The sequence below is a fragment of the Cheilinus undulatus genome, linkage group 9 (assembly GCF_018320785.1).
Source record: "Cheilinus undulatus linkage group 9, ASM1832078v1, whole genome shotgun sequence".
Classification (NCBI taxonomy): Eukaryota; Metazoa; Chordata; class Actinopteri; order Labriformes; family Labridae; genus Cheilinus; species Cheilinus undulatus.
Genome location: NC_054873.1, coordinates 43,191,302 through 43,207,281, shown reverse-complemented (window position 1 = coordinate 43,207,281; position 15,980 = coordinate 43,191,302). Strand labels below are relative to the sequence as shown.

The 15,980-nt window shown below is 40.3% G+C and overlaps 1 protein-coding gene across 5 annotated transcripts in view; it reads left to right on the top strand.

Moving 5' to 3' along the window:
* znf423 (zinc finger protein 423) overlaps positions 1–15,980 on the top strand; it is a 258,994-nt gene that overhangs the window by 225,699 nt on the left and 17,315 nt on the right. For all 5 annotated transcript variants that reach the window (XM_041795670.1, XM_041795671.1, XM_041795668.1 and 2 more), the window contains 2 exons: positions 2,629–2,760; positions 5,966–6,081. In XM_041795670.1, coding sequence (XP_041651604.1) covers positions 2,629–2,760; positions 5,966–6,081 — 248 coding nt within the window. The remainder of the gene's footprint in view (positions 1–2,628; positions 2,761–5,965; positions 6,082–15,980) is intronic.

Here is a 15,980-nt window from a genome sequence, read left to right as displayed (position 1 = left end):
AAAATAAAACAGGAAGTATATACAACTGGAATTCTGTGCAATAAAGACAATTAAGGTGACACATGTTGATATAAAATGACAAGGGACACTTGCCATGTCTTACCAAAAGACCCTTGTATAAACTATTTAATAGGTGTTTTATTTTGATATGGTTAATACGTGTAATTCTAATGTTCTAATGTTGACAACAGCAGACAAACCACCACGCCCCCCCCCCCCAGATCCTTAGATGTACCCAACCAAACATCAGAGAGTTTGGTTGGGTACCAAACATGGGCAGGAGTCACCCTGAAGTACCACCATAAATTGAAGGAATATTTTGCATCGTATTTATACCAAAAGTAAAGAGCTGCAGAATGGTTCACCCTTCAACATACAGCCAGGTAGCTGCTGGTAAAGTTGTTAGCAAGGTCAGCCAGAAAAACACCCAGTTGGAACTAGCTGAAAGGAGGCATTTTGCCATCTACCATAGCAGAGTTGGTTGTTCTTCTATCAGTAGATCAATTTTCCCTCAGTGCTTTTATACTAGGACAAAGAAAGTAATCTGGTTAAATGACCTGATCAAGCTAACTGTCGCTCAGCTTCACTATGCATGTAAACTGACAGTGGACGAGTATGTAGAGTTTATGTGAAGAGGAGAAACAACGGGTGAAGACTTTGAATAGATCCCTAAAATTCATCTTGAACCAGACTGAGAGGGACGATAAGGGGGCCTGAAGGGTGGAATGGGCAAAGTGAGAGGATGAATGAGTGACTGCAGTGGGTGTGGGGGATAATGAGGACAGAAGGAGGGAGGGAAAGATAGCCATAGGAAGGGTAGATCATCTACAGCCCCGGTGGGGAGGACAGGCAATTACCAGTTGGGGCAGACATGGCACTGGGACTGGTGTGTGTGTTGGGGGCCTGAGTGAGGGAGGAGAAAAAATGAAAGGAGAGCATGCAGCAGGGGAGAGGAGGGAGTTTGTTATTCAACCCATATCATAATTCTGTCTAAACAAGTTAACTAATTGGGAGTTTAGCCTCAAAATATTATTTTCCAAATACAGGGAAAACTTGGCCGATGTAGAATGAGTTTCTTGTCTCCAGTTCAAACTGTGAGAAAATCACAGACACTTCATGTACTGTGTAATTTTATAGTCTGATTAGATATTTTAATAATGAGATTTCACAAGACACTGAATTGGAGCTGAACAATACTGGAAAAATTACCATCCCAATATTTATTCTTTACCAAAATCTAAACAGCACTGTGCAGAACTTATAGGCATGTTTGAGCCAAAAATTAAGGCTGCAATAAGACGTGTAATGTTAGTAAGCCTGCCTGAGGGAGGATTGACACAACCGTGGTCGTTCTCTGGATGTCCTTGCATTTCACCATGGGCATGGGAAAAATATCTGTTTAAAAACAAAACAATGTTTTGGGTGGAGTCAGGGATAGAATTGGCAAGTAAGCACATCCTAGGGTACCGTCAGGGTGGGTAGAAGGTTTGCCATGAGCTCCTGGTCGTACTGTGTATGTCCCAAGGGCCTGAAAACTGCCAGTGGTCTCCAGGCGTTTCTCAAAATAGATGCTGTGGAGCTTGACCTTGGATGACGATGGACAGAAGTGTGTCGACAAGTGTCAAGCTCGACTCTAGCTGCCTCCCCCTCCAGCCCTGGGGTTTGGTACATCAGGCCCCATGATGTATCCTTAGCGCCCTATATGCCTAAAACTTATGCACATGATTGTATATATACATTTTTACTTATTATGTGACTTAAACATGATCAGTTGTTTTTATTGATACTCAGAAGTTAGGTTAACTTTTCACTGTCAGCTCCATCAGTTCTTACTGATTGAATGGGAGCTCTTCATGTTCAGAGGCTGTGACTGTCACACTCAGCAGCACACGCTTTGAGCTTGAACATGAACAATCAGCGTGCCCATGCCACTAACAGAACCCACATTAATGACAGCCAGGATGATTAGCTGTCGATAGGGGGGAAAAACTAACCCAAGTTCATCTTTGTGTAATCTAGCGTCTGCCTCAAGCATCATGCCGGTGTATCTGTGATGGCAGTGGTGACAACTTTAGCCTGAAAATCTTAAACATGCAGGGGCCACAGAGTCTGTAATCATCTGACTGCTGATGGTTTTATTAGACAGACTTTTACAGGGATTTTACAGAAAAAAAGTCAAAAACATTTGTTTTGGGTTTTTGTTGCTTCAAACAGAGCAGAAGTTGCAGCGTAATGTGCTTCAAGTCACATGATTAACATTGCACACCCTCAGATGTGACTACTGCACATGCGCAAATTGCCATTGCAACCTAAGGTTATGTAATGTTCAGTCCTACACTGAACATCAGAAAAATCCCTGAGCTCCAATCTAGATCACAGCCAATGTAATAGTGTTGAGAAGTGTGTTGTTTTTTTTTTTTTGTCTTTTTTTTTTTTTGACCAGTTTTGTGGATCATCTGTGTAATTCCTTTTTCTCATCAGTAAGCTAAACGCTTCTGTCTGGCTGTGTCTGTATATGCCATAGACATCTGTTGTGTGTTATATTAATACTATAAAAATGTCATATGTTGCTGTTTCTTCATGTTGCTTAATCCAGCCCACACATGCGTGTCTGTCTCCTATTTGCAGAGGAGGGCATCAATCATGAGTGCAAGCTGTGTAACCAGATGTTTGATTCACCTGCCAAGCTGCTTTGCCACCTGATAGAGCACAGCTTTGAAGGCATGGGAGGTACCTTCAAGTGTCCCGTCTGCTTCACAGGTGAGAGATAGACACGCACAAACACACATTCACCTTCAAGGACAGAGGCACAGATGACTGTTCAGTAGTGTCCTTTGCATAAACATATACAATAACAACACAGCAGAGAGAAACAATTGGCCGGAAAAGGACATCCACACTTTCCTGTGCCAACAGAAGCCATTGAAAAAAATGTACGACGAATACGAGGCATTCTCCCATAGATAGTTGTCGAATTGCATGAAAATATGTTTTCTTATATTCTACACAAAAAGAAGCCAAGCTTATTTACCTTGCCACCCTGGTTTTTATGACTCATTAAAGTCAGAGTCCGAAAGAAAAAAATGATAATGATCACCACACATTCTCCAAGCACCAAACCGCAAACTTCTTATTGCATATTTTGGTGAAAAAATGTAAGATAAGAGGAAGGAGTCCAAACTTTATTCTTCCCAAAGGGACATTTGTCTCGGCACAGCGCTACAGTCTCTTGTTTCGCATTAAAAAATAAAACTTCACAAAAACATGAAAAGCACTTGACATGATACTAGACATTTGCTTCACATAGAAACACCTAGAGCTTAATATTGCAGCTGCAAATAACGTTTGCACTTAAATCTTCCCAGGCCTCGGCTCCTGCACGTGCTGTAGCTCAGAAATGGCTCTCTCTGGGATACCTGCATCATGATACATTGAGTAACAGTGCTTTAATGGCTGTGAAGATTTTAGTTTTGGCTCTACAGTAAGATCACATTAGGAATATTCATTGTTTTAACATTTCTAACTGTGGGAGTAATATTCCAGCAGGGTGCTTCTGCTAAAGAAGAACTAGAGAATTCTCTGCATGTGCAAAGTTCAACTCAGTGCAATGCAGTAATTCCTCCAAACAGGACACAGCGAAAGTACCTTATATATCGGAAATCCACTGGGAGACCTGAACAAAATACTGGATGATCAAATTAGGCCTGTAGCGTTCAGAGTTCAATTCCACACCTACAGTATTTTAGCAGAAACTCGGTCTGCAGCCCTCTCTCCTTCTCTCTATTCTCTCTCCCTGTCACTACATCACTCTCTTTACCTCCCTCAGTTGTTGTGTTTGTCTTGTGTTGTGTGCCCCCACCACCCACCCCCCAGGTACACAGCAGCGCTTTAAACTTTAACTCTATTCCTTGGTGGCTTATGAATTAGTAAGATGGGCACCAGTCCTATGGGGGGCTGAATAATTCAGCACTTACACACTCACAGTGCAAACCAAAAGTTTACTGAAACAAAGGGGGAAGAAAAAAGTATGTGAGACAACAGTGAAGCGGAAGTTAAAAAAAGAAGAAATAATTTATTGATAAATATCACGAGGTCTGCTGAGGGTAGCTCCTCCTGTTTTCTCTCATTCCTCCTCTTGCACCCTTCTGTATTTTCTTTGTACCACGTATATTCCCATCTTAACAGTCAACCTGCTGTTTGCTCAGTCTGTGTATCTTGGTGGAGTTATCTTTTACTTTCTTTAAAGTGAAAACTTGGTTACCATTGAGAGTCATGGATCAGTCTCCTCTACATCTTGGATTAAACTATTCAAATGTTTCAAGGGCTTTGGAGGTCATACAGCAGATCAAGGGCACCAGTTAGGGTCAGCTGTTGGAGCAGGCACCTGTATACAGAGACTGAAGGAGTCCTTGGTGCACCTCTCACCAAACATTACCTATTTTTCTTCAGCTGTCCTGTCAAAAATAAAGGCAAAAGCCCAAAAATAATCTGTAACAGAGGCACATCTAATGACTGTGTTCACATGTGAGGGGAACTGGAGCCTATCCCAGCTGTCATTGGGCAAGAGGCAGGGTACACCCTGGACTAGTTGCCAGTCAATCACAGGGCTGACATATAGAGACAGACAACCAGGCTCACTCACATTCACACCTACGGCCAGTTTAGAGTCATCAATTAACCTAACAAGCATGTCTTTGGTGGTGGGAGGAAGCTGGAGTACCTGGAGAGAACCCATGCATGCACGGGGAGAACATGCAAACTCCACACAGAAAGGCCCTGACCAGGAAGTAAACCAGAAGCCTTCTTGCTGGGAGGCAACGACGCTAACCCCCGCACTGCCTTGCAGCCCGGAATAACAGATTTTGCTACACTGAAGAAAACAAGATATTATGGCACGTACAAGCCTTACCCCATTTTCAGACTGCTGCTGACACCTGCACAGGTGTGATCTCAGCAAACGGATGTATCAGCAAAACAAACATGGCAGCAGCGATGAGAGGGTTGTGAGGACATGATTCTTAATATTTGCACTCATTCTCTTCTTCCAATGCCAGAAATGAGGTGGGCGCATCAGATCTGCACTGCAATTTTGTAGCCAAAAGCCTGCAATAAGCCACAGTTGCTTAATTTTTCTCAGATATCTAAGATTGTTTTTTTTTTTGTTATGATAAAGAACCATCATAGGTATGGATCTTCTGAAGTAAAGCAACCAAAAAACAGGATAACAGTATTTATAAAGTATACAGGGAGATTAAAAAAAAACAAAACACGTTTCTCTGTGTGCATGTAAACACTGTATCCCAAATATGATCAGAAGCAGGATAAGGCTTATAACCAGGATACTCAAGTCCATGTAAACAAAGCAGTCATGATAGGCGTATGGGCTAGTTGGAGCTTAACTTAGCTTATGTTTGAGAGTTGCAACACATAAGTTATAAATGATGAAATAGCCACCTCACCAATGATGCAACCAAAAAACTACTAAATGATGTTAGATAGCACAAACTGATAAAATCATGACATTCTAAACTCCGCATCATAAAAACTAACAACCATAACATCCAATTTTGAGGAAACAAACAACAACAAACAAGCAAAACATGACAGTTACACTCAAGTATGGGTAAACGTGATGGGATGTAATGGTTTATTCCTACACATCAGTTCTCTAGTTTGAATAGGATAGGAGGGTGGCCTCCAAACTGTCTGAAGCCCACAGTCCTTACGGGATATCAAGTCACCTTCAGTGATGCCCCAATATGAAAACTATGAAAATCATGATTCCTTAAATTTTGTTTAACCATAAGAGGCCCAACACAGTAACAGTTCAGATGCATATGTTGTTTTACCTAGTTGTCAAATTACTGCATCCAAAGCCAGCAGTCATGGCAAGTATTAGCTGATCCCATTATTTTAATAACCATTTTATAACATGGTGCTGTTTGTGTGTCTTTTTTTTTTTTAGTATTTGTGCAGGCCAACAAGCTCCAGCAGCACATTTTTGCCGTCCATGGGCAGGAAGACAAGATCTACGACTGTTCTCAGTGTCCACAGAAGTTCTTCTTCCAGACAGAACTACAGGTACGTTACTTCTACTCTGTCTTTGCGGTGAACCTGAGTAGTTCTTGCTTAGGAAAATAAGTGGGGTATTAGCATTAGCACATAAGCATGGTAGTCTGCCAAGCTTCTTGACACCTTTGTTACACCTCCTCTCTGTTTCTTTCTCTCAGTCAAAAGCCCCTTCTCCCTTTTTAAATCTTTGAATCCACCTATCAGTAATCAGTAACTTTTTTGAGCATCTCCTTCCAAATCTCCCAGCTGCTGCACTTTTTAATCAGGGACCCTGTATCTACTTTAATCTCTATATTTATACACTCACCAGCTCTCCAATCCTCTGTTTCCTCTCTTTCCATCTCTCCTCATGAGGTCTGAGCAGGGTTCTGGCAAGCTTCATGTCATTAGGGTTATAAGTCACCCAAGAGTAGGTCTTGGGCCAGCTGTGTCCAGGTCTGTGATGATGTAAACCCTCCTGTCCTCCCCCATTTTTTCTCCCACTTGCATCTCACTGCCTTTTGGCATCAAACTTCAAAATGTTCAGGTCAAACATCAGCCATGTTAAAGGTGAAATCTGCAACTTCACTCAGACTGTTGCACATTCCAAAGAGGAAAATGTTAAGTCTTGCATCACTTATTGGTTTTGTTTTGTAAAAGTATAAAGTTTACTGTCTATGAACTGATAAGGATGCTGCATTTTACCTGCTTGAAGGTGCGCTTTCTGGAAGTCTGCTCAAAGTTGTAACTACTCTAAGAATATCTGTAATTAATCATGAGAAATTGCATGCTTTTTGTTGCATTTTAAACTTCCACTCTCTATTGTGCATGTAAAACAGTTTTTGTGTCATGTTGGATTGTTCTGCTGTCTTAAACTAAGGGTATTCGACTTCCTGTTAGGATACAAACCTGCTTTTATAGGTAAAGATTATGAACTTAACCATGTGAAAAGGAACTGCCGTGGCCAACCGAAGTGTGCAGAAAGGGTCAATAAATCATGCTGATTGTGATTCTGATTGTGATTTTAGAAATTAATACACTAAAGATGGACCGTAATCAACTACAACTGATGAGATTAATCTTGCTGGCTGGGTGCTGGTTACCTGGTGGTTAAGGCCCCATATACAAAGGCGGTTGTCCTTGACGTGGATGACCCAGGTTCAAATCTGGCCTGTGGAGTAGGGATAAACATACAGTCAGTATGTCTATCACAACTCTCCTTATCCCCAGTTTCCGTCTCTATCTTCTATCTACTATGAAGGCATAAAAGCTAAAAAGGCCAAACAAATGTAAGTGCATCATCACAGTTGCATATAAATATGGAGTCTTGTTTATTTATTTGATTTACTTCCTTACTTCCATTTATCCATTTACTTGGACACGGACAGTGCACATTAATGAACATAAAGATGTAAATATGCCGGTTTATAGCCAAAGGCTACTTTCCATGTGTAGTGCCCCAAGGTGTTGATGGTAATACAAGTGTACACAAAACCTCACAAAACATGGGTAGCACAACAAGAAGAAACCAAACAACATATATACACCACAGTAGAAAAGGTGGATGTGCAATTTTGCACCAAACAAACCAAGAATGAAGTTACATTTAAATTCAAAGTGCATAAGGTGCCAAGAAGGTGGGACTTAAAGTGCTTAAGTATTGGTGAAAAATGCACATTTTCACCAGGACCTGTCAGTTTAAAGTGCTAATACTTAGAGCCCTTTTATACAGAATGTGCATACATCTTTCTCTCTTTTTCCACTGGCAACATACTCTCTCTCTCTCTTCCAAAATTATCCAGTAAGACATCTCAGCTATGACCTAAATTTTAACAAGGTCCATCTAAAAAATGATAGGTCACCTTTGCACCAGTATTTTCTTTTTTAGATTGATAGTTTTGTTTAAAAATATTCTGGTATTAAAAGAGACCTGCGTGGGCGGTTAGTTTAAGAGATTCACAAAACAGTCAGAAAAGACAAAAATCTGTGAGCCTAAAGAAATATCAGAGATATTTCCTGACTCTACAAAGGCTTAATCTGCCCACAGAAATACCCCCACACACACTGACACACACACACACTACCCCTCACATACAAAGTGGCAGTGATGTAGGGCCGGAGGTGGTGGGCATATGGCTGACCAGTCCATTTAACAGCAGGGTGACTGCTGGACCCTGTCGGTTAATGTCCACACACGGGCACCACTCACACCTCACACACTCCTGTTTGCCTTCACTCAACTCTACAATTACACACTCTGTGTATATCCTACGCTAAAATACCACTTCTCCTCCTCGTCATACACCCTGATGACTCCAACTTCTGTTGTCTGACCAGGTCACAACATCTTTTAGACTGATGAAGTATGAATCAGTGGAAATGTGCTGTTATGACTGTCTAATACAATCAACCCTCTCTTTAAATGCAGACTTTAATAATGGTTGGTTTTGCTTACTTTAGTTTTCCTGACATAAATATACAGTAGAGTGAAAGGTTGTCACTAATTGTGATACTTTCTTTCTTTTTTGAGTCCAGGTTTTTGAATGATAAAGTCCGTTATTTTAATATAGACCATGTCTAACACATGCCATCATGTTTGGGTGGTAAACCTTGGTATATTTAAAGCTGCCCAAGTATACTTGCTGACTTTATTTTCTCAAAAAATGTATATCACCAGCATCTACATTTGTGTGGGGGAGACATCCTCTAGTACACCCCTCTCATAAATGCACTGATTAAGGTGCAACATCTAACATTAAGAATGAAGCTTTATACGCCACTATCTTAATGTTTTTTTGTAGCTTCTTGCTGCCAGTATCATCCTATTCTTCTGCCCTCAAGGATGATCAACAATAAGCCTTCGCACACAAGACTGCATGTTGCTCTTTGACCCAGACAGTACTCTTCCACAGAGTATCCAAAGTATCCAATACCCAAAGGCATTCTGGGAAAAATATGCAGAATAAGGGAGGATTGACAGATAATCTGAGTACTATGACAAAACATAATTAGACTAATTGAGTACTGTTATCATAAAACTTAAAATGTGTTCTACCAACTCAGAAAAATGAAGCTGAAAAAGCTGTTTTGGATTTTGGATTATCAAGCAAAGCAATTTAAAAAGTGTGCAATGGGATTTAAATGTCTTTATACAATGTACTGTTGATGAATATTGTCAAAGAGCAGAAACACAAAAATTGAACATACAGAAAAGAGCAGGGCAGAGTAGCCATCCCTACCGTCCAAGTATGGTTGGATGGTATGGTTGGATAAAGTGTGTAGGGTGCCGATGCCACATTTTTCCAGACCAAGTACCAGTACGAGTACTCAGATTTGAGTACTCACAGGTACCGAGTACAAACAGTACTCAATAACACAAAAAATGTTTATAAAACTATTTTAAAAGTATGTTATATTTTCATAGATTTTTATACCACCTATTGACAATTTATCAGTGCATAGTTTCTATTCTCCTCTACTTTTTATCTCATTTATGTTAAAATATCAAGGAACTGCATATGACATGTCTCCAACTTAGACTAGTACCTGTGCATCCCCAACAGTGTCTTTCTGAGGGAAGCATTATAGATAGTACTGAACAGTGCCAAATCTTTAAAAAAAAAAACCAATTTAAATATAGAAATTACAGCTTTTTTTGTGTGCTTGTCTCATATTTTTTGGTAATTTTAAACCAGAAATTATACAGAAGTGGTTGGGTTAGACTTGCATTGTTGTCACAGGCACTATAACCAGACTTTACTTAACCATTGCACCTTGAATCAAGTTTTTTGACGATGTTGCCTGTGATTCAAATCACAGGCAAATCACAACCAGCTGGTTTTGGACAATGCAAGCAGACAAATGTGAAATGGAAATCTAATTTTGACAGGATAAAATTGCCACAGATATTTGTTCGAAGTAGTGCATTAGTTAGATATAATCTGTCTGATAAAATCTAAACGTTTGTTGATTGAAAATTGTTAATCTTCTCAGTTAGTTACAAGACTGATTAAGCAAAGCAATTTTGTGTTTTTATATGCTGTAAAATGCCACTGCCATGCTACAGTGGTCATGACCAAAGAATTAATGATGATTAGTGAATAAAAATAGAATAACTTTAATATATTCAGGTTATTAACAGTTAGTTAAAGCATACTTAAAAGATATTTTGTTCTATTTTAACAAGTTTGTTCCATTTAATGCTACCAACTATATCAGACTGTGGTATTTTATCGACCCTGGTAGACTGAAGTCAACACTATAGGTGTTCACAGTTTAGTCAGGTTCAAGAACATCAGAAGTCAAACTACGATGCACCTTTGTTCATCTGTTCTGTCTTATTCAGCCTCATTTAAACACAAATGTGTGTTAAAATGTTTTCAGATTAAATGCCACAGACTCAAGAGTGATAGAATTTCATCTCATAATGTCAAAGAGGAAGTAGTTTATATAACTTAATTAGACCCAACAACAAGCTATTTTTCATTTGTACCCTCAGCAGAGTTTAGTAAGGTCAGATGAGTTTAATTCTGTTGTTTTCATTTCAGCTAACTTTAGCTCAGTTCAACTTTTCCTTATCCCCTAGCTCCTTGTGCCTCTTCCTCTTTGGCTGCTGTGCTGTGCCTATATCCATCTTGTTACTCTTTGGTCCGGGCCCAAGTGTGTCTATGTGAGTGTGTGAAAACTTGCAGCCCGAGCCTGACCTGCCACAGCTCCACCGCCCCATGGGAGGGCTCTCTAAGTGGGCTAGACAGAAAAGCTGACTGGAGGAGATGGAGAGCTACAACCACGGAGGTTAATGCCACTGCTAGCTGTTAGCGCATGTGTGTGTGCTTGTGTGGAAGTGGATGCATCTGCCAGAGAAAGTGGAGTGGGGTAATTTGTGTGTGTTTTAATGAGGTGCGGATGGATGAAGAAGGCTGGTTGGCCAGCTAGAAAAGGTTTTGGCCTCTTTCAACCCCCTCAGAGGAGCCATATGATGTCCAGCTCACTCTCTCTTCCTCTCTCTCTCCCTTACATTCACACACCCAAGGGCCTCTGCTGCATGGACATGCCGCTGCATCATCCTCTCTCCCTCCTGATTGCACTCTTTCTGTCTCATCTTCATCTCTCCCTTAGCATACAAAGACCTTCACTTTCTCCCTACCACCGTCTTCATCACTTCCTTTAACCTCTGCATCCATCTCTTGCACATACATACCACAAATTTCCCTCTCTCTCTTCCTGTCTCTCTCCTCTCTCTAGTTCTGTCTTCCTCCCTCTCTCCGACTCCCCCCGTCTGTCCCAGAAGAACCAGCCCCTATGCATATTTTAGCCCCTCTCCTCTCTTCCTCTCTTCTGTGCCTCTCCCCAGTGCCCCATAAATAGTGCAGACGTAAGCTGGTAAATAAGAGATGTTTTGGTGTGCGTCTGCATGTGTGTATGTGAGTGTGTAAATAAGAAATGCTGTGGCCCTGATCAGTGAGGCCCTTCTGGATCTCTCTCACTCTGCCTTTACTCCCAGACTGCACACACAACTTTTCTTATTCTCTCTGTTTCTTTTTTCCTTTTCTTAATTTATTTAGCAATTAGCATAATAGTAGAAAAACTTTGCCGACATGTTTTAAGAAAGATTAGACTAAATTAGCAGCAGTGCATAATTCCCATTAATTAATAAGTGTCCAGATATCTACTGCATGTTGCCATAACCTCTAATCATCATTTTTTCTGATTTTTTTCTTATAAAGGGTTTTTATGCATTTTTAGCCAAAAATGTGCCCAAACCCTGTAACTCTCTAGGGTCCCAAAGCCGTCAGCAAGACCGCTTAGCTCCTCCCGCAGTGCACTGTGGAACTGAAAGTAAACAAACAGAGGAGACTTTGCCTGAGCTAAATAACTTATAGGTTACAGGAAATTGGTTCTGACTGTTTTCAAACTCAAATCAGTAGGCTACAGTGTTGAGCCAGGTGATCCCTTACCTGTAGAACACAACATGAATAACAAACACACCCCCACCACATCATTGCGTCATGTGACGCACCTTGATTGCCCTAACACACACCGGCAGCAGCACATCATCGGTCAAATCCCCACTGGCCACAGTTGGGCCAGGTCTTTAGGACAAGAAACAAGAGCCCACCCAGGACTCGCCTCACCGGATAACTGAAAAAAAACATGAGAGCAGTTGTATTTCATCTACAGCCGAGGCCTCCAACTTATACTACACCTGTAATAGAAGATGGCACTAAATTTCTTCTTCTGTGCTCTCAGACAGAGCTGATACTGGGCAGCCCAGTGGTACAAAACAGCTGCTCTCAGGAAAATACTGAAACCACAGCTGACAGCCAGGAATAGAGCAGTGGCATGAAGTGGTGTGGCACATTGAGTCCAGGGGTGTCTGGCCACCACAGGTATGGGTTTCTTCATAGAAAATAATGGACGTATGCTTCTGTACTAAATACTAGAGCTAGATGTCACCACTGATTGCCTGAATCAATTCAATTCCGAATTACAAGGTCCAGTTTCAATTCTATACACAATTTGTTCTGATTCAATACTGATTCATGTAGGGTTGCTTTAGTTGCAAGACCTATTTTGATTCAATATTACAGAGATTCTCAGAGGACAAATGTTAGAAATAGTAGAAAAGAAGATTCCAAGCAGGCATATTATTAAAGATATAAAGTTCTGCACTGAAAAATGACCCCAAACTAGTAGTATTTACATTATATTCCACATCTTGTATTGATAACGTGCACCAGATATGAAAAATAAAATAACTAGGCATAAGATAGGGCCGGGCAATTAATCGCAAATTAGATTGAATTGCATTATCACATGCTGCAATTTTCAAATCACAGTCAGTGCAATATTCCTTTGACCTGAAACATGTCAAAATACCCATTTTCTACAGTCTTTTTCCTTCTTTTATGCTCTACACATGTAAACATTCAAGTGTCTTTGATTTTTTTTTTTTTTTTACAAAATCCTTCTTTTCTTGTTCATGCATATTTTTTTCTTCATCAAAACAGGAATAATATGAAAAATGATCATCCCTTCAATATACACTAAGTAACTTTAAAAACGCACATTGTAAAATTTGCTAGAATTGTCATGAGATGTAATCAGATGCTTCAAACTACTTCTCAGACACACAATATACCTTTGTTCTGCATGACTGATTGTGCCTTTTCTCAACCACAGACCAATTCATAAGTCACAAGTGTATAAACTGGGTAGGTGAGTGAAATATTGGGATGGGATAAATTGTTGACTAAAAACGTGTAGGCGCATACAGCTCTTCAGGAAGAATGGCAGCCGATTCCACAGAGACAGATTAATGGCCTCATAACATCTATGCCTCGGAGAGTGGCAGATTTGGTGCGAGCAAATGGAGGTCATACCAGATCTTGAAATTTGGACTTGTAAGAATGGCTGGTACTGTCAACTTTTTATTGCATGATTGAATAAACTGTTTCCTTGATTCCTGATTTTTGTGTGTGTCTCCCACAAGATGCGTGCAATAAGAACAATAACTATAATTGGAAATATAGTTCATGAATTACAAGTAATATATTCATTAATTTCAATATGTGTTTTTAAAGTTAATTAGTGTAGCAATTGATATCATATTTGCTATATGAGCCAAAGTCTCAATATTTTTTTATTAATCGTGTATCCTATGTAAACCAATCTTATATTGTGCTTGTTATAATATAGAATGATTTCTTGCTTATGTTTGTTGAGCAATACATAAATGCAACCCTCAAATCAGAGTAGAAATGCTTTTATAGGCTTTTATAGGCCCTACATATATAAAGAGCAGTCCCTGGTTTGTATGAATTAGTATTATTTAAAAATGTGACTCAATCTGAATTGGAGAGCTGATTAATTTTCCCTCTCCAACCTGATAAATAATACATATTTTAATTGCATGAATGTGTGAAGTGCATTCAGACTGAGAAGGATACTCAAAACTTATGCACAACTGGTCACTCAAACCTGTCCAAGAACTGAGTGAGGAACGATGAGCGCCATATTGTTGATGTAGAAGATATGGTAACATTAGCGTGCTAGTGTGCTTTTACAAAAGAATTAGAAGAAGAAAAGAGAGGTTGTTTAACTGTCGTCACTTCTTGTAAGTACAAGAGAAGAGCCAGAGAGTACTAGCCTGCTGTGTTTAACAGCTGCTTACTTTATTTCAGTATACTGTTGTAAAGTATGCTAAGAGAAGTTTGTGATTGGGCACACTGTCTGTTTTGCACATCCTAAGCTAATGCTGAACACGTTCAAGTAAGCCTCATATTTTCTTTACTCAAGACACAGACTGTAAAGGCTACAGGTTTTTGAGGAAATGCAGTCAGGGAAAGATTAGAGTGCAGAAAATCGTGGAAGGTTGACCACCTTCGAAGTTATCCCAAAAGCTCTTATGTCCAATTACACTGGTCCATAACCTTGTAACCTTGGCATTTTAGCTTGATTTTGGCAAAATATCAAAAATCTAGTTGCACATGCCCATAACTGCATATACAGACTATGACAATTTAGTTTTAATTTAGTTACACTTATGTTGATTTTAAAAGTAATCTTGCTCTATATTAGCTCTGACTCTTTCCAATGTTGCATTCCCTGTTAGATTCTCAGATGCTTGTAAAGCCCCAAGGGGGCGCTGCACTGCAGTTTCTGCCCTCATTGCTTCCTCCATTCCCTCGCTCCATCCATCAATCTTGCTCCTCTCCCTAGTCGCCCCTTTTTTCTGGTACAGGATTTCCTTTAGCTTCGGTAAATATTTAAACACAGCTAGATGGGTGGATTGTTGGTCAGATGAATAAATGGATGCGTGTGTTATTCAATGTGGGGCTCTCTATGCGTTTGTTTGTGTGTTGACTCCCTCCGACGAATCTCTCTCTTTCCCCGTGTCCCAGAGGTGTTGAATATTTGAGAGCTGAGTGTGCAACGTACAACCACAAAGCAGAGCACGGATCATTTCCTTCATAGACAAGATTAAAAGAACATGTAATGTACACAGTATGGATGCATGCATGAAGGGGTGGACCAACTACCAAATGGAAAACTGGGAGATGCACACACAGATATACAGGGAGTGTTGAACAAATAAACAGCTAAACAGGAAAGCAGGCACCTGGAGAACAGTTTACAAATGACAAACAAAGAGCAATTTTATTTTACATTTCATCACAGTAGGAGCACTTCTATCATCAGAGCGACTACATCAGCATCATGGTATGATTTGTATGCAGCCAGAATGGGATATTTCCTCAGCAGGTAGTGTATGGTGTCCATACCTGCTAGATAGAAATAATAAATAAAGCTATTTCCTCAGAGTGAAAGTAATGAGTAAATATTTGTGTTGGTATTTAATCCAGAGCAGAGAAAAGCTTGAAAGACTTCTCAGTGCCTGTGGTTGGGATCAGGGTGAAGTGTGTGTGAGAAACAAGGAGTGTTTAGTAGTCTGTCTGTGAATAATGTTGTCTTTGTCTGAAGAGCCTCACCGTCTCCCTCTAACTGAATTATGGAAAGGTGTGGATGTGGCTGAACTGGCAATAGGGTTTATTTGTGTGTGTGTGTGTGTGGGTTCACCTTAGTCTGGGTGTTGTGTGAAGTCATCGTGTGTACTCTCTGATCCATGTATCCTTTGGTTCTGTGTGTGTGTGTGTATGTATGAATTTGATCCGTAGATCCCTGTGGCGTTCCAGGGGAACGCACTCAGCTGCCCCAGCACTCACTGGGAGACTCTCTGTTATTAGAATGGGGACCTGGGACACACATACACACAGGCACGCACACAAACACTCACACAAACACTCTCTTACCTCCCTTAATCCCCAAACTTGATGGTATTTGCAGCAAGGGAAAGACAGACAGCAACAAAAAAAAAAGGTTCAAAACAAAAGAGAGATGCAGGCGAGGCAGAGAGAGACTGCAAACCA